This window comes from Porites lutea, chromosome 5, assembly GCF_958299795.1.
Source record: "Porites lutea chromosome 5, jaPorLute2.1, whole genome shotgun sequence".
NCBI lineage: Eukaryota > Metazoa > Cnidaria > Anthozoa > Scleractinia > Poritidae > Porites > Porites lutea.
The window spans coordinates 34440318-34465572 of record NC_133205.1 but is presented as its reverse complement, the minus strand read 5'-3'; the positions used below and the strand labels follow the sequence as shown (position 1 = coordinate 34465572).

At 39.3% G+C, this 25255-nt stretch overlaps 2 protein-coding genes across 3 annotated transcripts; one reads left to right on the top strand and one right to left on the bottom strand.

Annotated features, from left to right (window-relative positions):
* The first annotated feature begins 578 nt into the window (after positions 1 to 578).
* On the top strand, positions 579 to 16306 carry LOC140936665 (uncharacterized). Of its 2 annotated transcripts, none has more exons than XM_073386155.1 (7): positions 579 to 1080; positions 7900 to 7975; positions 10698 to 10788; positions 11781 to 11845; positions 12792 to 13474; positions 14002 to 14055; positions 14581 to 16306. In XM_073386155.1, the coding sequence occupies exons 1-7, from the start codon at positions 649 to 651 to the stop codon at positions 14593 to 14595; spliced, it is 1416 nt and encodes a 471-aa protein (XP_073242256.1). In that variant the 5' UTR covers positions 579 to 648; the 3' UTR covers positions 14596 to 16306. The 2 variants fall into 2 exon arrangements, with proteins under 2 accessions (XP_073242256.1, XP_073242257.1); XM_073386156.1 differs by lacking the exon at positions 579 to 1080 and adding an exon at positions 4412 to 4791.
* Positions 16195 to 20799, bottom strand: LOC140936664 (hydrogenase maturation factor HoxX-like). The gene is made up of 2 exons (XM_073386154.1): positions 20730 to 20799; positions 16195 to 18806 (listed from the first exon to the last, which is right to left on the bottom strand). The coding sequence occupies exon 2, from the start codon at positions 18773 to 18775 to the stop codon at positions 16961 to 16963; it is 1815 nt and encodes a 604-aa protein (XP_073242255.1). The 5' UTR covers positions 18776 to 18806; positions 20730 to 20799; the 3' UTR covers positions 16195 to 16960.
* Between the last annotated feature and the right edge of the window lie 4456 nt (positions 20800 to 25255).

Sequence of the window (25255 nt, the reverse complement as noted above, 5' to 3'; positions counted from 1 at the left end):
CGCTTTTAGCCCTGGCTAAATCTATATATTACGGGGTTGACTTTTTGATTTCATATCGTGTTCACGTGATAACTGGGTCATTACATTTCATATCTCGTTATTTGAAGGTACACTTCATGTTGAAAAAATATACGTGTGATTCAAAGTCACAAACATTACGCATACGTTACCCGTGGAAGTCTACCGGCTGAACGATTTCATACCGAAACGTGCGGTCGTTTCGCGTTTTACATGATACCGTTGCGATATTTCGTACCGGAGTGAAATTCTCGCCCCTCTACTGAAAATGCGACCCCATGATAGTCAATCCAGTCGTGAAAATGCAACCCCATCCAGCGGCACATCCCCATTAGCCTGTTATAAGGAAGTACCCCCCCCCCCCTCCCCCGGGCCTTTTCAGAACAACTAAAAGAAGTCGAAACACGTAATCTATTTGAGTCTCGTTCAACTAAAATATCTGCAATATCAAATTAACATTTAACTTACATCAAAGATACAGAAGTGAATAACCATGGAAATTATAATTCTTCAATGGCATTTGACAATTCAAATGCGGGTTTTCCTCCCGACTGGTCATAAATTACTTCAAAATCCAGCAACCAATGCCGCGTTAACTTTGGTTCTGGTTAAACTCGAGCAGCCTTTTTAATGGAGTTTAAAGAAAAACCAATCATGAGGAGCTCACTTACTCGTTCGTCTCGATCCTTGATTTTCCTGTTCCTTGCGCTTGTTTCGGTTCTCTGTATATTAATTTACTATTACTGGAGCGTGTCTTTCGCAAACATCGACCTCATGCTCAAACTGCAACTAGCACAAAGCGAAAAACAGACGGTGGAACAAAGGCGCGATGCGTTGGAAAGGAGGATGGTCAGTTTACAAAGCCAAAAACAGACGGTGGAACAAAGGCGCGATGCGTTGGAAAGGAGGATGGTCAGTTTAGAGACTAAAAATCGCTTTTTGGAAGACGACTTGATAAACCACAAGGCAATCAACGACAGAGCTTTGAGTGTAGCCTCTGACTTGAAAAAGGAGCTACGAACTGAAAGAGAAAAGCTTTATAATACCACTATAACTGCCAAGGTAGGTATAGGGCAAATACGCTTAAATTCAGCGGTACATTTGGCGAGAACAAAACTCGGGCATTAGACCAGATAAACTATACAAAATGCGGAATGGAAAATACAGCAGGGCTGTACATTTCTACGGTTCCTACAACAGATATAATGATTCTCAGTCTAAGATATTTACTGAACCAAAATTTTATGGCCCCTAACTAGTCCTTGGACGTTTTCATATCGTTGTTTCACGTTGTCCCTAAGTTTAATTCCATTTGTTTTAAACTGATTAGTGTATTACATTACCATACCCCAAAACAAAGGAAATCAAGATTTGAACCCGCGATCTGCAAAGGTAATCGTACTACGTAAAAATTAACTTTGGAAGGAGCAGCTTTGCAGATTTCAATGCCAGTTTTCCTTGGTATACAGTCGAAACTCCACTAACGGCTGCAACGGCCATTTTTTTCTGTCTCGGCGGACAGTCCGTACAAAGCAGAAGACAGACGGTAGAACGAAGGCGCGATGCGTTGGAAAGGAGGATGGTCAGTTTAGAGACTAAAGAGCAGCTTTGCAGATTTCAATGCCAGTTTTCCTTGGTATACAGTCGAAACTCCACTAACGGCCGCAACGGCCATTTTTTTTTGTCTCGGCGGACAGTCCGTACATTTACTCTTGTTTAACCCACCTCTCTACAAAGGCAACGGCGAGTAAAGCGTGTCCCAAAATTAAATGCCACTAAATGAACCTCTCGACAACGGCCAGTTTTTTCAGCAACCGATGAAATTTGATCCGGATTTGATGATCCGCATTTTGATTCTGCTGCAGTAAGCATAAGCATAAATTGTCTCCGATAATTGCAAAGCTTGCTCGTTTTGTCAGGTTAACATTTTGATTCAGAGAATTATTCCAGTTTTTTGTGTATTTGATCTCTATATAATTTCATATATGATCGGATTACCACTATGGGGAAACAAAAAGCATGAGCTTAGCACACTAAACATGTTTTTAATTCCCTAAAAAAAATTGTCATGTTACCCCCCTACCTCCCCATAACGGCTACCTCTCCACGGCCACTTTCTCCTGTCCCCAAGGCGACTGTTGTGGAGAGGTTCGATTGCATTTTTGTTCTTCGTATACTCGTTTGCAGTCCTTCAGCACTTCCGTTTTTAACCTAATATGCCCTTTGAAGGGGGCGTTTTGACGGACTAGTATAGCATTACTTGTCAAGAAAACCTAGCAGGTCGTAGCTTTTAGCACCCTGCTCCAACCCATCATTTCTGGACCTGCCACTCGATCTCAATGCTGGAAGAGACTCGGGTTTACCGCTACGAACTTTCAATATTAAGCGGTGAACCACTTGAAAAAATTGGCCCTCTTTTTTTCAAGCTTTCAATCTACGTCTCTCCTTGCCATCCGTAACAACTGAGACGATTGGAAACAGCCTATATATAGTATTAAATTTACACATCCGGACCATTATTTTGTAATTCAATTGATGCGACAACACGTCTTAGCTGTTTAACAGATAGCAATAGAGCGACATAGCCTCTTCAAGATCAGGATTAGATCTTTTGCGACAAGTAAATTAGCCTCAGACGTTCTTCGAGCTTCGTCATTGTCTTCGATTTCTCTTGGGACGACTGTAATGCCCAGGAGAAATTGGAAACAATGGTTAGGTAATTTTCTTGAGGGGGGGGGGGGGGTAAACAACGTGCATGATTGTCTCGGTGAAAATGGTAAATTAGGGAACTTAATTTTGAGTGACGTACGTCAACTGGAAGTAAGGCCTTTTCCCTTAAAATAAGCCTGTACCCTCCCAAATTTTTATTTCTGAGCGCTTTTTTCTTATGTAGACGATCTGCCTGCAAATTTGAGCAAATCACTGCTTAAGTTCACTAATGTATACCTCGTAACGACCCTGGTCTATTGGAAAGCCTTCAAAGTTTAAATAACTGTGTCATCTTTCTAGGGCAAAGGTTGATACGGTACCTGGTATAAAACAATAACAAAAGAGGCGAGGAGAAAAAGGTTTTGCCAGGAATAAGACAAACTTAAAGCAAGGGGCACATACACCAACCCACGGCCTGGCCAATAAGGGTGCAACAGCTGTCCATGGCTGCCACTGCCCGGGTTATATGGCTAGCTGTGCGAATGCGTGAGGTACTGGTCAGGCCGTGGGTTGGTCTATGTACACCCCTTGCTTTAAGTTTGTCTCTTTGCCAGGAATACACCTTGCACCTTAAACCTAATCCGTGGTCATGGTGACCATTGGGGCGCCACGGACCTAGAAACCCTTTCCCTTCATTTGACTTTGTTTTCAGATTCTCTTAGGGTGTCGCAAAATTTCAACCCTGTTTACTCAAAGATGTTATTCTCCAAACGTTTCTTTTGTCGGCTTCTTTTTCTTCCTCCTTACCCTGTTCCCTACAAAATTGTCTTGGCACACCTTGCTGATCTTGATACATGACCAAACCACTTAAATTTGCGTTTCTTTACCGTGGTTAAGAAATCATCATAGGGCCCTATGGCTTGCGGCCTGATTCTGTCTCTGACTGCATCGTTAGTGATGTAGTGGTCTCTGTATGCGATGCCAAACAGTTTCCTTGAGAATCTCACCTCAGTGGCCTGCAATTTCTTCAGGATGTTCGCTGTAAATGTCCAGGTTTCACGAGCGTACAAGAGGTTTGAGATAGTCCGAGGAAGGGGCGTAGGCCTGTATAATTTTGATACTAAATGGGCTTGCCCTCATGCAGATGGTGATAAGCTTGCTTGAGACTGGACGGCACCCCATGAAAGTGCAAGGAACAGAGGTTTCCCCTAAAATGAGGTTTCTTTTCTTCTGCCTCGGAATCTGCTACAGTCATTTTTTCCCTCTTATTTGAAGAAGATAGATAATATCTAAAAAATCACGATTAACTTATCTCGCGATGTCACGTTGTGTGTTGAATTCCCACAAGTGCAGTAAATCGATTCATGTTTCGAAAACTGTCACCATTGTGACTAATGAACACATAAATTTATCAACGATTTTTATGGTCTCTCATGATCAGGGCCCAGAAAAAGTGTCTTTTCCCCCTGAATAGAGGTGTCCCTTCAATAGCGGTAACAAATACAAAGACTATGTGAACAATTTTCCGTGTCCCCTGTAGCCTGCGTAGCATGGCGGTTTTGTCGGGTGCACTACTGAGCGGCAAAGCCGCGAGTTTCTCGTTGCTCCCGTACCGATCTCCTCTATTCTCGCAGTTTCACTGCCCCACCTTGGCTTGTTTGCACGCCCAGCCACACACTGTGGGAACTCTGTTTCCGTGTTTGGTCGGCACTTGGTCGGACGCCGACGTTTCCCGCAAAGATACCTGGGATCATTGTCACTCCCGAGTCATTCAAAATGGCTTCCAATGGACTGATGTTCCGAGCCGGTCGAGGTCCTTCCTTTATCCTCGTGGGTCTTGTAGTCGTTGTTATCATACTTTTTTACAGCTATTGGGGTGTTTCTTCCAAGAACAATAAGCTTCTTAGAGATGTTAGCGTTCTACAAGATCGCTTGCGCGTGCTGGCGGCTCGTAAACTAACTTCGGACAAAAAGAGTTCAGCATTAGTAACGCAACTTACTCAATTGCAAGGCGAGAAGGACAAGGTTGACGTGGATCTTAAAACAAAAGATTCTCAGGTCAGCGATGTTAAGATGAGACTAAAGGAAAAGGAGCAGGAATTAGCAGCGCTTCTCGCCAAGGAGGTATGATTCATTTGTTGCAAATCGGCCATGCATGAATTTCACTTCAACTTTGTTTAAAATAAATTCAGTGCTTTAGCTACGTATTCGTGACCTGAATAACTCAGGCAGAATATCGAGGTTATGCATTTAAATAGATAACTTGTGGAAAGTATGTCCTAAATCGATGTTTCTGCCAAATTTGGCTTTCTGTGTATACACGATCTGTCTTTATGTAAATTCTTTGACTTCTTTGGTTATTGTGTATTAAAGTTATATAAACGTGTTTTTTAACTAAGCTATGTGACAATCCTTGACAACTCATTGCTTCATTGAAGAATGTACTGTACCATGATATTTAAGCTCAGGGAATGGTAGTTTTGGCAAGGCCGTTTAATGGCTAAATTTTAAGCTGGAAATACACCTAACAATACCATAATTATGATGTGTCAAGCTTGTATAATTTATTGAACATTAATTTTGTGATATGTTTTCTCAGCAGGTAGTGGTACCGTATTTATTAGCATAACTTAAGTATTTGCAGCATATAATTTGAAATCAAATTGAAATAAAGTTTCATTCCACATGAGAAAAGAAAAAAAGACCATTTTTAAATAGACTACTCTGGGATCACCCCAGAAATGCAGCATCCAGAGCTACATGCATGTAGACGAGACTAATCTAGTTATATCCTTCAAATAGACCTTGTCACGGTTTTCGACGCCATCTTGACGAGCAGGCAAACGCATGAGAAATTACAGTGTTTGTATGAGAATCTAATGTCGAATAATTTCCGTAAAACGGCTGTTCTGAAAAAAATATCAATTGTAAACTAAAGCTAGAAGGCAAAGGATTGTCTTAAAAAATTTGGGGGGCATACCTGTGCTTAAATTTCTCCGGAGGCTTGCTTTAGATTTTCCATATATTTGTCTGTAATTTTCCCGGGACTTTCTTACAGACAAATGTGTAGAAAATTTTAAAAAATGGTTCTAGGTCTTCTAGTGCATGTAACACCCTCAAATTTTTTCAGGAGAATCCTTAGGAGTGAAGCTTTAGTTTACAAATCATATTTTTTTCAGAACAGCCGTTCCACGGAAATTATTCAACATTAGATTCTCATACAAACACTGTAATTTCTCACGCGTTTGCCTACTCGTCAAGATGGCGTCGAAAACCGTGACAAGGTCTATTGAAAGATGATGTAAATGCCTTTACTGACTTAACAGATGACTTGCATAGGATATGCCAATGGTTTTCCAACTAGCAGGGTACAAAGAAAATCATTTCTACAGCTTGCCATTTGGGCAAGCTGAAGCTAGCATTTACTAGCCCAGACATCATTTCAACTAGCCCCAGACACTTTTTGAAGAGCAGAATTGATTTTGTAGTTCTTCTGGTATTTGAATTGCTCAAAAAGCGTCACTTGCCCATCAGGCAAGAAATTATCTTCCAGATCTTCTTTTCCCAATCCAGTCCAAGTGCCTATAATTATGTTCTAGAATTAACAGTTGGTTTCGAGTCTAACCTTAATAACAGTGCAGTGCATAAAAAAGAAAAATTTAATATCTGAACTTGATCAAAGAAATGAGTGTGAAATTTGTAAATCTCTCATCCTATGAGCTTCCTTGGCATTCTCTCCAATAAATGCTCCATGTTCTTAGACATGATGAATGACATTGGCATTGACAAAAAGCAGCCAAGAAATCAAGAAAATGATAAATATAGCCATTAGAGCAACATATTACATCTTTGGTTGTAGAAATAGGAATTAGCTAGCCCAGACGTAATGCAATTTTGATTTTCTTTTCTTTTCTTTTCTTTTCTTTTTTTTTGAATAATTCAAACTCAAGCAGCATTTGTAAATTGCCTATACACAGCGAGATTTACAATAATAATATTGTACATTCAAAAACACTAATAAAGTTTCCATTATTATTATTATTATTATTATTATTATTATTATTATTATTATTAATTAATTAATTAAGATATACTAGTGAAGTTGTGAATGATTTTCTCTCTCAACATCCAAGTCCAAACCATGGTCTTTGGAGGCAAAGAGGGTTTCTACTTGATGGAGAGGGCCCACCTGAGAAGGTGGGCTGTAGAAAGGAGAGTTATTTTCTGGAGTTCACGTATTTTGATGTTACCAGGGATTTTGTTGGTGTAGTTTTTGATGTCGTTCTTGATGGTGCCAAGAGCTCCCATAACCACCGGGACTGTTGTTGTTTTGAGCCCCCACATTCGCTCAACCTTGATTTCCAAGTCTTGTATTTGTTAAGCTTTTCCGTGGTATTGACTGAGGTGTTGGTGTCAAGGGGTATAGTCATGTCAATGAGAAGGCTGGTTTTGCCGTTCTTGTTCTTTAGCACAATGTCTGGCCTATTAGCTGCGATGGTCCTGTCAGTGTGGATTGACATGTCCCACGGAATGGTGATGATGGTGACAGTCATGGGTTCATGCTCATACCATTATTCCTTCACCTCAGTGCCAAACTCTTTGCAGATCTTCCCGTGAACATGTGAATCTAGCTTGTAGTGGCAGTGGATGTATTCAGTTTTAGCCAGTTCAGGGCAACCAGAGACCAGATGGTCAATGGTCTCGTTGAAATGGCCACACAGTCTGCATTTTGGGTCCACGTCAAGCTTCTTGAGGATGTTGTGCTGGTACCAGCATGTTGGGAGGCTTTGATCTTGGGCTGTGATGATAAAGCCCTCGGTTTCTGCCTTGAGGCCAGCTGCTTTTAGCCATCTGTGGGTCTTGTCTTGGCTCATGTCAGCCTGTTTCACCTGCTGTGGGTATTTGCCGTGGAGCGCTTTTAATTATTATTGTTGTTGTTGTTGTTGTTGTTATTATTATTATTATTATTATTATTATTAATCTCAAGCACCTTTCTTCAAATTCTTGCTGTCCTAATAGGGCACACTGCTGGATCACTTCCACAGAATTTTCCAATAACTTCTAGGTTCAATATTGTTTTTTAAGGTCATTGGTCCTGATCCTAATGCCTCCACTCAGTATTTCAGCAGTGAAATTATCTGGATTTATTTACTAAATTTGCTATCATAACGATTTTCAGTTGCCTATTACAGATCACATAAATAAGTAAAATCACTTTGTTGTTTCTTGTAGAAATTTTACAATGAGGAATTAGCAAAACTGAGACAAGGAATGAACAGTTCTTCTAGTGCATTGAAAGTGTTGAAAGGTGAGTTTACTGTCACTACTGCTAAGGCTTCTGATATTAGTGAAGTTCCATGCAATAATAATTGATCTACAATAATACTAATAATAATGATAACAATAATAATAATATCTAAAGAGGGAGCCCAGCTTGCCATGATGGTTTTTAGGGGGGCCCTCATTAAAAAATTGGCTCAAAGATTCTAAAGGAGTTAAGATTTTAAAATTGAAGTAACAAAGTTTAAAACTTGTTAAGGTCTTTTTAAAAGGTTCTTAACGTGGATGTAAAAATTGATAAAAAGCTTGTTTCTTTCATATCCTGTGGAACACTGTTCCAGTCTTATGCAGATTGGTAGAGAAATGTTTGTTTTCCCCCGTTAGACGAGGTAGAGGCAATCGAAGATCATTGGATCGTCTTGTGTTATATTAATGAACCGCATGATTTTTGATGAAATTAAAGTTAAAATCAGTTTCACCAATGAGACACTTGTGGATTGCGCCATGCAGTGATGAAAAAACCTCCTGAGAGTGGCTTGAGATGTAAACTCTTAAGTGCTTCAGCTGATGAGCTTCGGGGTTTCTAGCTCCCCAAGTCATGTCCAGGATTATCGGAATACATGTAAATAACAAACAAAAATGCTAATGTGGGTTTATTTTGCCCTTGGAAACCTTCATGCAGAGGCCCTGCATGGAGCTTATCCAACTAGTTTACAGGCACTGCATTCAAACAATAATTAGAAACAAATAATCCAAATACAATGTAGAATATGACATGATTAAAAACCCCAACTGACAGCTAGGACTGGCAGGAGGCAACCAGGTGGCTCTTTACAGGGGTGGCCAAGGATCTGAACTGAGGACGACCAAGAAGAAATCTAGCAAGTGGTCAGAGCAGGACTCAAACTGGGGATGGTTGTTGCGAGTCCAACACGCTGACCACTCAGCCACTCTGCCTCCTCCTAACAATCCCGCAGTAGTACATGTACGATTCTTGGAGAAGCCAAATGTACTCTGTAGAAACCACATAATTTGCCTCTTACTGATTTTGTTCCATTTCTACAGAATTATAATAATATTATTATTATTTCGCTTACTAATTTTTCCAATATGATACTGTCCTTGCACTGTAGTTTAAAATCACCATTTTTGAATGCAAAATAACCTCAAATTAATATTTATTATTTTTGTTTGTTATTTTGTTCAGATTAAGCATTACATTGTAATTCTTTGAAATTTATTGTGAAATTCTCATGAGTTAACTGATTAGATGTAATAGGCCTTTTGCATTAGTTGATTATGTTATCAACTGTTGGGAAACACGAAAACAGTTTGCTCTCGTAACTCTTTGTAAATTCTGAAATTTCTAAACTGTCGTTAAATCTTTCCCTTATGCATTTAAGGGCTCAAAGTGCCTGTTATGAATTAAAAGGAGATTTGAGCCCCGTAATGCTTAAGGAAATATTTTCACAGCAGTTTGAAAATTCCAAAATTTACAAGGATTTGTACAGAAAACCATTCAAGCATTACTGGATGGCAAAAGTTGTTTTTCTCATACAAATCCTTCTAATTTTTTGCAGCCGTTGCAGTGGCTACTTTTGAGATACACAGCTGAAAATTCACAGGTTACCTAATTTTAGTCTGTCTCTCAGCATGTGCTAAAAAAGTTTTCCAAAAGCGAACTGTTTTCGTGTTTACCGAAAGTTGATCATGTGATCAACTAATGCAAAAGGCCTATTTGAGATCAATAATTAAGAGAAGGTAAGACACATGATATCAAAGACCCGTAAGAACAGATTTTACAAACAGCATACATGTACATGTATCTACGGGGATGAAAAAACCACCTGTTGTGGAGAGGTGGTCATTGTAGAGACATGACCACTAGTGAGAACAGATTTAACTGTCCTGTGGAACCCGGATAATTGGAACACAAAAGCGACATACACGTGTACCATAGTGTTGGTATTATCAGGGTCTCCGTATTAAGCGGGCTCTAAGAAAAATGCCACAGACACATATTTTATTGGATTAAAGACTAAAGTAGATAATAAGAGAACATTGTGTAATGTTATTACTGACAGGAATTAAGTAGGTGACAGAACCTTTGAAAGGTCATTCACTGTTTCTGTTAGGTTGTAGATTTTCGCCACTAAAACATTCAGTTATTTACAGTCATCAGATAAACAGTGTCTATAAAGCAGGGTTTATGGGAGGTTGTAACTCAGAATATAGGAAATTTCTGTTGTCTGCACTAACCGCTGTCCACATTAGGCTGGTTAGTTTTAGAAAAAAATGTATTATCTTTTTTTTTTCTAAAACTAACCAGCCTAATGTGGACAGCGGTTAGTGCGGACAACAGACATTTCCTATATTCTGAGTAAAATGTATTATCTTACAGTCAGGACAAACAAAACTGTCTGTTATATTGATTGTCTGTATAATAATGTAAGTGCGTGTCCCTAAAGAATTGTTTCACTGTATGTTTACTCTGATTGACAGTGACCAATGTTCAATTCACCATCTGTGCATTTCCCATGAAATACACCTTGTTTGCCCCCCTCCCCCGACCAAAAATAGAAAGTTTTGCATAACCTCTGTTTTAATATCTCCAGGGGATTGCCGTTCTCCCAAGAGAAATTGAAAACAGTGTTTATACAAAGTTTTTGGAGGCAAGCAAGATGTACATGTATTTGTTTATTGTATGGTACGGTAACTTGTTTTACAAAATAAACAATTTTGTTTAACAGGGAAAGGTGCACTGTTACTGAAAAAGTTTGAACAAATAAAGGCAAATTATTCTGCTCTTCTGGAGAAGATTTCCAAGTTAACAGAAGAAAGGTTGGTGTTTAGAATGTGACAGCGGAACCCTGTTAATATGACCATATTCTAGTCACCGGAATGTTGAGGTACAAGGTGCATGGTTATATTAACAAGGCTTTCAGAAAAGGAAATTAGTGAGTGTTTGTACATGAGTGTGAGCCAAAATCAAGGAAACAGAGGTGGTGATTTGTGACAATACCCATTACAAATCTGGCAGGTGTCAGGTCTTGTTTAAAGCCTTGATGGAAAATAAAAATGTGACTTGTATATGCTACTAAGATGTATAATTTATTTGCCAGTAGATTTCAGTCAGGGCTGCATAGGGTTCTAAAAATTGTGGATAAAGTGTTCAGTTGAGCAAGAACGAAAAATAGTGCAGCCTCTCACTTGGTATGTGAAGTGAATTAGAGAGGCTAGTGTCTATTGCTTTCTAGTTTATATTGTGTAAAGTTAGGGGAGAGCTCTAAATATGTACAGTTATTATCAAAGGATGTTTGTGGTGAGAAGGAGCGTCTACACTTTGCAGCTGTACAGTGTAGTGTATACTAAACCTTTGTCAGCTTTTCATGACCTTTTGTGTATTAATATTGAGAAGCTAAGCAACTCTTTTTAGTTGTCCACACAGTTTAGTGGTAAAACATTGATCACCAGCATAACCATCAAAATCATCTTACATGTAAATGTACACTGAAAAGGCTAGATATTTGAAAAATCTGAGTCCCTCTGTGTGTGAATTTCTGTATTGTTGCTGCTGTCTAGACCTTTAAGGTGTCCTAAAGCTTGGTGCTGCAATTTGCATTATTTCAAGATGATTTAGATTGTTACAGACCATAAGAAGCTGCATACTCAGCCATGCTATCTGGTCATAACATGGCTGTTGATCTTTTTGCAAGACATTGCAATACTGTAATCACAACTGTATCATTTGAGGCAACTTCTTGGGTGATTGATATAAGTTTAAGATTATGAGTACCATTAAAATATAGTTAATATTATTACATTATATTCAGGGATAATTGCAAAGAAGATTTATCAAGAATGAAACTGGAACTAGAGAAAGAGAAAAAAGCAAAGGGTATTTGTTCTTGTTTTATTTTCCTTTACATTTTACTTCATGTAGGGTTACAGTACTATTATGACCTATTAAATGCCAACTTTGTTATGAACAGGGTGCGTACAGGTTATCGAAAACCTGTAAAGTCATGAAACTGACAAGTTAATTTCATTTTCCAGGTCTGGAAAGTGATGGAATTTAATATTATATATTGTCAGTCCTCAAAAGTCATGGAAAATTAAAGTTATGTTAGATAATGCAGATGTCAAAGCAAGGACAATGTAAAATAAAGACAAGTAATTAAATGGCATGAAAATAATAATAAAAAGTGACATCTAACCCTAAGGCAGCCTGCATAGCATGGCGGTTTTGTCAGGAGAACTACTCCCCCAATCTCCTCGCAGTTTATCTGTCCTAGCCTGCCTTTATTATTGCTGTTTATCATAAAAAGAGGGTACACTGTAGTACAATACAGTGAAACCTGCGAGAAGGCAGCCACTCCAAGTAATGACATAAGAGGAAAATTTGCAAAAAATTCTAATTTCTTTTTGTGAAACCCAAGAAATGAATAGTCCTTTGTGAAATTCCTGCCAGCAAGATTTTATTTGAATGATAGTACTAAAGGATTTTGTCCACAGATTGAATGTTAGAGTGTAGCAAATAAAGTCGCTGTAAGGTAGTCTACTGAACAAATGGGTCAGTTAGGGTTAAAAGAAGGAGGGGTGTGTTCTTAGTACGAGCTGTCCCCTAAGAGTGATCAACATCCAATTTCTCCTTGTAATATATATACTTTATAAAACAGAGTGGTTATGAGAATTATGTACATAATCACACAAGATGATACTTTAACAATTTCTCCTGGCAACCTATTCTGGAAATGTGGAGGGACATCAAATTACAATTTTGATTTTCGTAGAAGGGTTTAAATAAATACAATGATTAACGCAGGTTAATCATATTTCAACAGTGACTGAAGCATCCCGTGTTACTAACAAAGCCTCTACAAAGTCCATGCTCAGCAAAAAGACAACCGGCAGAAAAGAGATAGGAAGTGAAGACGCGGGTGAAGAAAAGAACAGCAAAGACAGTGAGGCAGGTAAAGAGGAGAAACCTACGCTGAGTACGGTGAAAGGGAATATTAGTAAAGAAGCAAGAAATACATCCTCTCCTAAAAACATCTCAAGTGAAGTTCAAGGAGCCATTGGGCAAGATAGAAACAAGTCTCGAAGCTATGAGTCCAGTGAACTTAAAACAAAAAACCAAAGCATGTCTTTAACATCAAATCGTGCTAGTGCAGAAGACGAGAGTGAAGCTAAAAAGATCAAGAAAGAAGATAAGAGTGATGATCAGGATAATGTTGGAGATGAAAATGAGGGTGATAAGGATAATGCAAGAGAGAAACCTGCAGACAAGAAAGAAGAGGAGGACGCAGCGGCAGGTGACAACGCCGAGAATGCTGGTGAAGAGGAGGGTGGTGACAATGAGGAGAATGAAGGTGAGGAGGAGATACTGGATGATGAAAAAGAAGTAGAGGAAGGCTTGGGTGAACCTAACAACCGTATGGTGCTGCCACGCCCAAAAGGCCTCTCACAACCTGGTTTGCAGGATGAAGGAAGGGCTGTTAGATCCAGAATTCTCCGAGACAAAAAGGTAGGTTTCAGTGAAAAGAAACAGTTTAGTTTTAATATGTAGTGAGTTTTCTTGCGTAGTGGGTTTTTGGGTACAAGGCTTGTGGGGTGAACAAATGACAGGAGTCCATGTTGCGCTAAAAGCAATAGCATGTTTGAGTTGCTCCAAAACTTAATTGTAAAATGGGGGTACACCGTAAATGTAAGCCTTGATATGAAAATGTTTTTTTCCTATCCTCAAGAACATATGCCTCATTTTCAGTCAAGAAAAATTTTGCAGTGTGCATCATTCAGTGTTCAGGGCAAGCATATGGCAGTAATATGCTGTAAATGTGTAAGCATCAACAATAAGCAAATCAACAATTTTTAAAATCAACAACAACAATCAACAAATCAACAATCAACAACAAATCAACAAATCAACAAATCAACAATCAACAAATCAACAATCAACAATTTTTAAAAGAATTTTTAAAAAGCTATATATACGGTTATAGTGATGCTAACAGCAATAGCTATTGATATGGTGTTTGTGTTTGTGATGTTTAGATTCCAGGAAGACTGGCTCCAGGTAGATTGTCGAGGGATCAACAGGTTGAAGAGGTACGGTACAACGTCTTCTCTTGAATTGGTTTCCCATGTCATAAATTATCTTCATCCTTTAGCCGCAACTGTGATAGAATTCACAGCCTCTCTCCAAGATTTTTATTCATTGTTAGATTTGCCATGGGCCTCATGACTCAGAAGATTGTGCAAAAAATGTTTCAGTGTTTAATTTGCGATCCAGACAGTCAGAAGTCAGTCTACAAAAACTTGCAGTGTAACTGTGCCTTATTTTCTCAACCTACATAAGTTTTGGAACAGATTTTCGTTTGTCTGCTTTTTTTTTTTTAAACCGACACATGCCTAACCCCTCCCCCACCTCAAATACTAAATGGAACCCATGTATTCATTTCACAATTCTTCTTGAGGTTTCAACATTATAGAAGGTGGGTTAGGGAGAACTGCCAGGTAATTGTAAAAAGATAGCAAATACTCACCCTATTAATGAATGTTATATTATAATAACTTATTCATCAACTTACATTTATATTAACTTACATTATTATATTTTATTTTTTATTATAGGGTGATGAAATCTGAGACAATGTAATATAAATTCGATGAAAACCCGTTTGAAAGGCTTGTGTAAAAAAATTGCAGATCAGTATTCTCACGTTACCAGACAACTATGACTAGCCGTGTATTTCTCTGCTTTTTGTCATTTTGGATCTGTGAAATTTGTGGCTTTGTGTCTAACATTAGGAGCAATTACTGTCAAACGCAGAAAACCGTGAACACCTGAAAAATTTCAGGAATGTTGATTGTGTACTGGCCAATCACGGTAAAGTTCAGGATATGCAAGCACACCTCAAAACCACAAACTAATTACCATTGCTGTTTGCGGTTAGTGTTCTAGCACCCTATTGGCTTATTTCTCGCAATACAATAACATTCCATAAATTCTTCTGGTGTTCACAGTTTCGTGAGTTTCACAGTAAGATCTTTGCTAGAAATGGTGGTAGATCAGTCAATCTTAGTTTTTTGGCAGAGGGAACATGCTGTTGTGGTTCAATTTTATCCTTGGATCAAAATTATTTTTCTTTGTTCTTGTTGTTTTTTTATATATATATAACATAGAATCAAAAAGAAATAGTATTGGAACCAAGCATAACACTGGTCTACAGCACATGCAAGTCAGCCATATGAATGCCCCTGTAATGGGCAGAGTTCAAAAGAAACGACAATAGAATACAGCCACCATTTATGAAAAAGGCTTATTTTCCTTTACCTTATGACTTGTTTTAAGGAAAACCAACTCCTTCCTGTAGTTGTTTATTCTGCTAATATGCCAATGGGGGGTCGATTCCATCAAAATCAAAGTAATAATTATCGTAAGTCCTTTTCACACCAAACGTTAAACATGTTTAAACACTGTTTGGTTAAACACGGTTTAAAATTGTCTCCTTCATAAAAGATGCTTACTGACTTAAGTTGGTTGCAAATTTAGAGTTAAAGTGGTCCAGTTTTCCGTGTCTGCTTTTCATTTCCAATTTTTTTTAACCTGGTTTAATAAAACACGTCGAGTTGGTGTGAATTGGGCATTAGTCTCTTAGGTAGTGAAGTATACAATGGCACAGTTAGAAACCATATAGAGGTGTCCACTTTGTCCAACATTTTTATCGTTTTGCAACCCTGTTTTAGCTTCTGATAGAAAATTTACACAACTAGTTGGAAAATTAAGGTGTGTTAGCTGTATCGTATAAACGAATCGTTACGCTTCAATAACGGATCAACGAAATTTGTCCTTACGGGCAAGAGATTGTAGAGTACTCCACGTCCTTTTGACGCAGGAAGGACCCATAAAGTGTTGTTGACGAGCTAACATAACGAAGGCGAAAACAGCCAAGGAATCTCTTATAAAAAAGATTCCCCCTCTTTTAAACTTGAAGGTGACCATTTCAAATCTCTCAATTTGTAAAATGGTGTCGAATTTTTCTTGAATTCAATATTTAGGGACCTCGTCCAAGTTCAAAAGCATGAGCAAAATTTGTTTTTTATTTTTATTTTAGTGACCAAATGAGTAAAACTCGATCTTCCGTCATCATGAGTGATCCTCGTATGTGTTTCTCCTGATAATGCCCCTGACAATTTATTTAAGCAATAACGATCCGTAGGAATTAATTCAAAACGTTTGGTAGCTTTATACGTCAAAGTTAGGCATGCTTTGTAGCCTGTTATTTATTCATGTGGTTTGTATTTTAAGGGAAATATTCTCAAATAAAATTTGACGTAGAGAAGCATGTTTGATGTACTCAGTGGTTTAATACAGAAGTTTTTGTTATGAATCGTCGTCTTTGAATGTAAACTTTTGTCAATGAAACTAAAAACCAAAGGGCTTCAGCTGCGCTGTTTACATCTCGTGCCTCTCGGAATAAAGTTCCGATCCAAATTTAAAAAGCAAAATATCACACCATTTCCTAGACTGCAAAACAGTCGTTTTTTTTTTCTCAAAATCAGTAAAGAAATCGGTAAAGCGTGGCGTACGAGTCTTGCGCGCGCGAAGCGCGCGAGCCTCACACGCCCGTAGGGCTCGGAAGAAAGCTAAACATCCTATTTTTAGCGTCTCTCCCCAGTCTCACTCTCCGTTTTCAGCCTCGTTCCAGACCTTTTGTTTGACTGCTCGCGCTTACTTGAATACGCAAAAATACGGACTGTTTTGCAGCCTAACCATTTCCAAGAAACGGACAACTTTCGACCAGCTCTAGCTGGAGTACAAAGCCTTAAGAATTAAGAATTCTGTTTTTACTTTCCGGGTAAACAACCCAGAACATTAAGCATTTTAACTCCAAACTTGAAAAGAAGCATCAGTATTCTGTTAATAACTGTTTGGGGCTCCTGGGAAGTTATTATTCCCGAGAAAATGATACAAGGAGAGTTCGTCATCAAACAGTTTACAGTCGTAGCACTAATGATACACAAAATTCTTCCTCGCTTGGTGATACTCTGGATCTTGAAAGTTTTGGGCCATCATTGAAAGTTCATTTGCTCGGCAAGTTTCAACAGTCTCCATCACTTCTTTTCTAACTTTTCTGTTCTTTTTTCGAACAAAGTGCATCTGCAAAGGCGACCGCGCAAGAAACGATGCTTGATGCTTCACCCAGCTTTCAAACTCCTCTGCATCGTCCCCCAAGCAGCCATCTAAGAGGCCAATTTCTGCAGCTTCACAGGCCAGGATGGGTTCGGCATTGGACAGGAGCTCGTTCGCTTTATCTTGTCCCACGCGCTTTGGAAGGAAGTAAGTGTGATACTCTGAACCGTAAAGCTTCATCTTCTTGTAATGTGGGTTCAACACGGCTGCCTCCCGAGCAAATGCAAAGTCGCTCGCTAAGGCCATCATCACTCCACCGGCGCCTGCATTTCCGTGAAGCGCAGAGATCGTGATCTTTTTACTGGTGAAGATGCAGCGCACCACATCGTTAATGGCATTGATGTTGCTCCACGATTCTTGGGCTGGGTCTTCGGCTGCCTCGATGACATTCAAGTGGATGCCATTACTGAATACATCATTGCCACCCATGAGCACCATTACCTTGCAGAAATCATTCTCTTCCACCTGTCGAAGAACAGAAATCAAGCGTTTACACTGATTGGTGCTCATAGCCCCGTTATAAAAGTTGAAGTGCACGAAGCAGACGCCGTCTGGGGTCATGCTTGTCCAAACATCCTGGAAAGTGTAAGGATACGAGCCGTAAGGAATATGTAGATTTGACAAATCTTTAATGGTTGGTGCGCCTGTTCGTAGCCACATGTTGGCAGGAAGTTTTAGCTTGTCTCTCTTGAGATGTGACACCCAAACAGCTCCCCTACCACATTTCACAAGAAGAGATCCATGACGTTGACCCAGTATCTCTCCAGGTTTTCCAGGCAGAAATCGGAGTTTTCCTTTCTCCAAGTGCGCTCCAAAGACACGAAACGCCTTGGTCCATTCGTTGTCCTCTGCGCCTTGGCTGGTGCGAAAACAGGCGTGAGCTCCTGGTGACGAATCAGACATACGTATCTGACAAGCTATCTCATCTGCTGGCATGTCCCAGTTGATAGAGCGGTCAACTTTGGTCATGTTTGAGCGAAGGGTGCCTCGTACGTTTGGATTACTGTAATTAAGAGGTCGTGGTGATGTTCCCTCTGATAGATTCTCAATTGCCTCAAGTACAGCTTCAACCGCTGCTTGAGTGACTTCGTTGACATACAAGCTCGACTTGGTCAGTGTGTTGATATTTCGTCGCCTGATTTGAAAGTTTTTAGTGCTCCAAATGTCTCCTGCGTCCATTTCCTCGGCAGCTTGTAATACAGTCACTCCCCATTCGTCTTCCCTGTCATATAGTGCCCAGTCGATCGAGCTTGCACCACGGTCACCCTCGATTCCAGGATGGACAATCCAGCAAGGAATTCTTGTGTTAGAATACACTTCCTTTGGGATTCGTTTGGTGAGGAACGGACAAAGAATTAGATCAGGTTGGACATGCTCCGCAAGATGGATCATCTCTGATGGTTCGTTGATTTCATTCACTTGAATGTTATGTTGTCTCTTTGTTAATTCCAGTGCCATTCTTTGACTGAGGCTGTTATGCTTGTTTGAGAAAAACAAGATGCTGAGCTTTTTTCCGAGCTCTGGGAAAGTTGAAACTCTCTCTGGTTTTAGGTACTGGGATTTCAGTCGTCTGTGAAGGGGCGACAGGATCCATGGCTTTAGGAAAGTTTGCAGCGTAGTTATTCTCAACATCTTCACACCAATCGTGACTGAACTTGCCTACCTAAAGAAAAAGCAAAGTTAACAAACGTTTTACAAATAGCTTCTTCAGTAATAGTCTTAGTTTTAGGCGCAAATAAGCTATTTAGATGCATTTTCTTTGTGAGTTATTAGACTTATTACAGCAATTGTCCCGGCTCTTAATTAGTTACTCATTGGCTGGAATGCTTAGGAATACGAGTAATAACTACATATCAAATAGATAAAGACGTTATAAACAACAATCGAACAACAATCCGACCAACTGGGTTCGATTGAGTTCGATTGATTTCTAGTTCGGTTTTGTTCGATTAGCTACGCCGGGTTTTTGTGATACCCGGAATAATCAAGGCCGAGGTAAATGTTACGGATCATTCTCGGTCTTCGGCTCCGCAGTTAAACTTGATTTTTCCGGACATCATAAAAACCGAATCTAATAACTGTTTGCTTATACATTAATTCATAAGAAAATAAGGAAAAACACAGCGTCATGTGGAACACAGTTTGACATAGCTCTTGGAAATCATGCATTGGGCGGCCAACCCCCAGTACAGATTAGCAGATAACTGACTAATTTGTAGGTTGCGCTGTTTTCCAAATCAAATTAAACGTAAGTTCTTAGCTAATGAGAAGACAGATAGTGAGTACAATGTATAATAATGCCGATTATCAGTACTTTAGTATAATTACTCAGGTGATTATAGAGATTCGCGCACTCTCATTGGTCAAGGATTGCGTCATATGTCGTTATAATCACTCCGCGTGGGGTGATTATAGCGTTTTCTTCTTACTTTTTACGAGATCAAGAGTGAATTGTGAGAACCACTGAGTACAATGGAAGAAAAGTGATTTTAAAACCTCTTAACCAACCGGTCACTTTCGGACCACTGTCCAAATTTCGTCACATATGTGCGTCATTGCATAAAGATACAGCTTGACGACTTATTCCTAGCAACAACCGCAAAAGATAGGATAATGGATCCTTAAAGAGACAGGAACAAATTGTATCAGTGATCCTTAAAGCACTATTAAGTTGACTACCTTATTTGCCAAGAGGAATTTTAGATAACTGATACTCAATCTCCCACAGGGTATGATAGAAAGAAAACATCACAAGTTTTATACTCTCGTTGCATGAAAAGTTCTCCAAGAACAGAAAAGCGAAGTGTCCCAGGCCAAAGGCAAAAAAATATAATGTGTACGTCTCCGATAAAAGAAAGCGAATTCAAAGGCATTATTACCTGTTTTGTTTTTTTGTCAACAAGAATAATTATGCATGGTTTGATTAAGTCAGGGGCACCCAACGACCGAACGTTCCCAAATACGCCAGAAGTGTCCCAAATGGTTTTCTCTGTTCTTTAGAAAGCCTGTTTGGTTAATTTGGAGTTGCGCTAAAAACTATTTATCTGTTCGGATGTCTTAGGAGAACTTTGGTTGTCACGAAAGTCTCAGGTGGCTTTTTCGTCTCATCCGAAAGTGGTAGCTACCCTTATGGGTCCGGTCGAAGGTCTGAGGACATGAAGTAGCCTTGTTTCATAAGAAAATTATAGAGAACGTTTCGTCCAGTTATACCGAAATTTTTAGGAGACCTTTTTTGACAATAATCGCAATATCTTGCTATCAAAATGTGAATAACACAACCTCCGAAAATCGTAGTTAAGCTGTTAGAAAACCTCCGAATATTTCAGACGAATGGAACGGTTATCCAGAAATTTTGAGCTTTTCTCAAGCTTTAGAAATTTCTAGGCAATATTTGCTCCGTCGAACAGTTATTTTACAGAAAAAAGTCGCTGGGTGCCTCTGTTAAGTAATATTGAAAGAACTTTGGAAACCGTTGTCGCGTTCCCAGACTAGTCCCAGTATTTACAGCAGTAGAGGTGAAAAGTAAATCAGAAGGGAAACTGAGCGATTTCTAACGTGACTGTGGAACAAATAAAATGTGACTTACGTTTGATTTCACTCCGGCTGAGGTTAATAGCCCCCAAATCTCCTATATTTCTAATTGCTCCAAAACAATTTACAGCTGAATAAATGTGCTTGGAGAAAATTCTATTTATTACCTCAATTTCTGACGTAAAGGAAAAATAAGTATATGCATTAAGTGCTCTTTGCATCAATAGTGAAATGAATAAAGACCTCCGGTAGTTTCCGGTTCATGAGATGGTGTCTTCAGAGCTTAAGTCCTCGCCCTCTCATGTTCGTGTCCTTTAGCACGCTGATATGACAATAGCACTTCTCATTCTTATGTAAGCTTTTTGACGTTACAGTAACCACAAGTGATTGTTTTAAAATCAATAACGTGTTCATTCTTGGCCGGGATTCTTGGGAACCTAAATTGTTTTTACTGAAGAGACATTCAAGCTCTCTTGCGTCATAAACGTTATCCTCGATCAGCGCCTAACTCAATCTTATACGACTAACCCCTTTTAAAAACTGTCGCTTATAAGCCATCTTCGTAAGTGGCTTTGGTAGGACTTATAAACAAAGGAGCTTATTCTTGGGTTGCACGTGACGTCACCAAAAATCAAACTAAGAAACTATCGATTCTTCTGAGTTTCTACTTTCACGAGGTATTACAGTACCTAAACACCTTTACATAAACAAATTTTTGGTTCGAAAGGGTTCTTCGTTTTGCGAGAGAGGACGCTTGAATTTCCAGGCTTTTGCGTGACGCGGCATTTAGCTGGCGGCCGGGAAAGCTCTTATGTGGGTTAAAAACATTACCGATTTTGGGAGATTTTGCAATCTAAACATTCCTTGTCTCAGAATAAATATTACTGTGATCTTTATGAGTTCCTCAAGCGAAGAATTCACGCATTAGTAGGAAAACTCGAAAACATATGTTTCTGTTGGTATCCGGCGGCCATATTGGTGTTCCTGAAAGGAACACCAACATGGCGTTTCCATACAAAGCTTTATAAATTTAGGTAAAACGTTTTTCCCAATATCTCGCATTTGAAATATTTCACAGAACTGATTCTTGGCAAGGGTTTTTGTATATTTATCTTTTTTCATTTCCCAGATTCTAGTCCTTCTGTATTGAATGGTTTGCATTTTTATTTTTCATTACGTGACAGTGCAAGCCGAGAATATCCGAGTGGGCTTATAACCGGACTAGAAAAAGCGATTCAAAACAAGCTATAGCAGTGCTGATTAAAAATGTGTTTTGCATGAATTACTCGTTTTTAATTAAGGGTCAAAACGTTCTTCTCAAAAAGATCTGAACAGATCCGGGGGGGCTTGTTATCGGATGTATGTTTTTGTTTACAAGTAGATAGGGCTTAGGGGACTTATAAGTGGGAGGGGGGGCTTTATTTATAAACAGCAGTTTACGGTATTCAATTAGATTTATTTCTGAGTGTGTGTTAATTTATTGTCAATTACACTGTGCTTTAACGTTTGATACAATTGACCCCTTGTCATACGTAACGGAGTTGTTTGACATTGTTTCGAGTGATGCCGCACGCCAATGAAAGTAGGTACTCCTTGCGTAATTTCTTCGACGCCATTGTGTAATGACGACATAAGTAACCATTAATCGAGGCACGGTTAAGGATCGGGATGACGTCAAGGTAGAGTGCGTGATGGATAAAATAGCGGAAGGTCGCGTGTTCGATTTCAGTGACCCACCCCACAACAAGGAAATGAAGGGTCCACTATTCAGCCCTAGCCTGCGTGGCAGGCGCGCGCCCCTCGCGTTTCTCTCGCACCTAAAACTCCCTTTCCCTTCCCTTTCATACGCCTGCCACGCAGGCTAATTCAGCCCAAAAACGACTAACCAACCTTCGCGTGGCTTGGGTTGTCCATGTCTCCAGCCAAGATGCGAAGACAGTCATTTAGCACTTTCCTGCTAAATACTGTGTTTTTAGCACTAAAAAAAATACAGAATCTGGAGCAAAATATAGTGCTGTTTTATAGATCCATGATTGGTTTAGTACTATAGTTAGTTTTCAACGGCTGACTTAAAAATCCCTATCATATTACCTTGCTCTTTGCCATTTGGGTCTCAGACCGGTGGTAAAGGTCGTCTTTGCGCGTGTTAATTCAGTATGGAAAAGGGATACAACATTGTCTCCCGTTAGAAGTTGTCAAATATTTTAGAGTTATGCACGGGTATCTTTGACGCATTGTTTAAGTGAAAAACTGTATAGACTCGCGCTAACATTATCATGCTTTACTGCCTAGTACAGTTCAACTTTGTCACACTTTTGCCGCAAATCAAAAATGATCGAAGGTAATTATTTGTCTCGAGTTTACGAGCCCTCAGTTTTTCAAAAAATTCATGAGACCTTTACCACACTATGCTAATGTTGTTGCGTGCCGTATGGCATGCCGAACAGGCAGTTTAACCATGTAAGTACCATGAGTGACCAACATTAATTTTCTCCAGACAATATCAATACATATACAACAAAAAAAGTTGTGAGAATTAATAAGTGATCACCAAGGAGGAATGCTCCGATCTTCTCTTAACTATACATAGATGCATAACCTTTATTATATCTCGAATTTTGGAGTGGCTACAAAAATTTTAGCTATTAAATATCTTGGAGGAAAAAAATTAAGATCTCTAAAATTGGTAACTAAAAAAAGTGTAATTGATCAATCAGGAAAAGCGCTGTTCCTTAATTCGTTGGAATGTGCATTCCACTGCTTGGAGGGAAAAAATATGAAAAACAGTGTAATATTCTACCCTGGGTATTGTTATTAATGACATGATAATAAGGTGAAAGAATCGCTCTGGCCTGGGACAAGCCCAAGACCAGGCGAAGATAGGAGTTGAGATGATCAAGCCCGACTTACTCGATTGAGGGGGAGGGTGGGGTGCTAAGCTCTGCGGTTTTGCGGCCGTGCTCGAGTAGAGTGATGGGGTGGAGCACGCGTAACCTCTTATATAATAACATTTGCATAATCCACAGGGTATTAATTACCAATGCAAATCGAGTTTGCATAGGTTAGAGTTTTAGGCTTGCTAACAGACAACCCGTGGTTACTACGGAAATAATTAATATAGGTTGTATGGCAAATGGTGAACATATTCCCCACTTTAAGCAAAGTCGTGTTGTTAGAAGCTTAATCAGTTAAAATAAATCTAATCTCATAGGTTTTCCTGTGAGGTGAGTCACGTCAAACGTCAATAACGATATGCTTCAGCCTGATGTTCCCCGGGGGAGGCACTTAGGTGGGTACTTTGGGTGGGTATGTGCCGCCCGGGACTCCAAATTGGCACCCCGTTCTAACAAAAATTTTCCCTAAAATTGATACCCCATTCTAGAAATGGGCCAACTTTTTATACCCCGTTCTAGAATTCGCCCTATACCCCGTTCTAGAAATGGGCCAATTTTTTATACTCCTTCCTAGAAAGTTTGTAACTTGAAATAGCCCTGTTTTTTTAAAAAGATATTTCTTTATTTGTTCGACTTATACATCAAATAAATGCTTCTTCATAATCAGCGACAATTTTAAGCAGAAGATAAAGCCGTGATCCACAATTTTTTATACCCCGTTCTAGAAAACGCCTCTGAAATGGATACCCCGTTCTAAATCAGGAGCTTGAAAATCACGACCCCGTTGGGCGGCACATACCCGTATAGGTAATGTATGGGCGTACCCCCCTTCCCCCCACGGGGATGTTCCTTACTAACCCTCAGTAGGATGTACTACTTAATTTTAAAAACAAGTGTTGGGTTGACCACGACACCGGGCTGACGAACAACAGTGTGGGGTCTTTTAAATTATGTCCCAAAAGGACCTGACCTTGTAATCAATAAACGTGCTTAGGAAAAATTTGTTATAATGCATGCCTTTCTGACGGAAAGGATAATTCGCTGTAGTCATGAAATGACAGTCTTTGTTCACGGATCACGAGAGTAAACCATTGAAGTACCAAAACCATTGTTTTAAAACAGTGGGGAGGGAGAGATTTAGCTACGCTAACTTGTTGGTTTATTTTAATTCACCGGGTTCATATTTTTCAAGCACGTGCTGACCTCTCATTATTCTTTTCCCGACCTGACAGTTTTAAACAGGTTGTTACAAAGCAATGTACGATGACGTCTTTGAAAATTTTACTTCTATCGATCAAGGATTCATTTCTTCGTTGATCACTTTGTTTCTCTTTTCAATCAACACTGCTCATTGCCCAAAAAATCTGTTAAAACGGTTTTTTGCACCTACTATTTTATAAAGGAACAAAGGCGCATATACAGTTAACGGAAAGATGTTGGCTTAGCAAAGAGAAACCTCAACAGGAAAGCCAAGACACGCGGAGGCGCAGAGCGTCAAGGAAGTTGGAAGCTTTTTTTTAAAACTGATGTTCAGGAGGGTATCTTGAAAACGGACAAATTTTATCTGCGCAGAGGACATCTTTTTGAAACGGAATCGTTTCTTCCTATAAATTACGTGAAAGATTAAAGTATTAATAATAATAATAATAATGATAATAATAGAATAATGATAATAATAATGATAATA

Bases quoted from the DNA above. Each gene is read 5' to 3' on its own strand.
- LOC140936664 (XM_073386154.1), bottom strand. From the start codon at position 18,775: ATGTTGAGAATAACTACGCTGCAAACTTTCCTAAAGCCATGGATCCTG.
- LOC140936665 (XM_073386155.1), top strand. From the start codon at position 649: ATGGAGTTTAAAGAAAAACCAATCATGAGGAGCTCACTTACTCGTTCG. The intron at 7,976-10,697 runs GTGAGTTTACTG...TTTGTTTAACAG, and splicing joins TGCATTGAAAGTGTTGAAAG to GGAAAGGTGCACTGTTACTG. The intron at 13,475-14,001 runs GTAGGTTTCAGT...TGTGATGTTTAG, and splicing joins GAATTCTCCGAGACAAAAAG to ATTCCAGGAAGACTGGCTCC.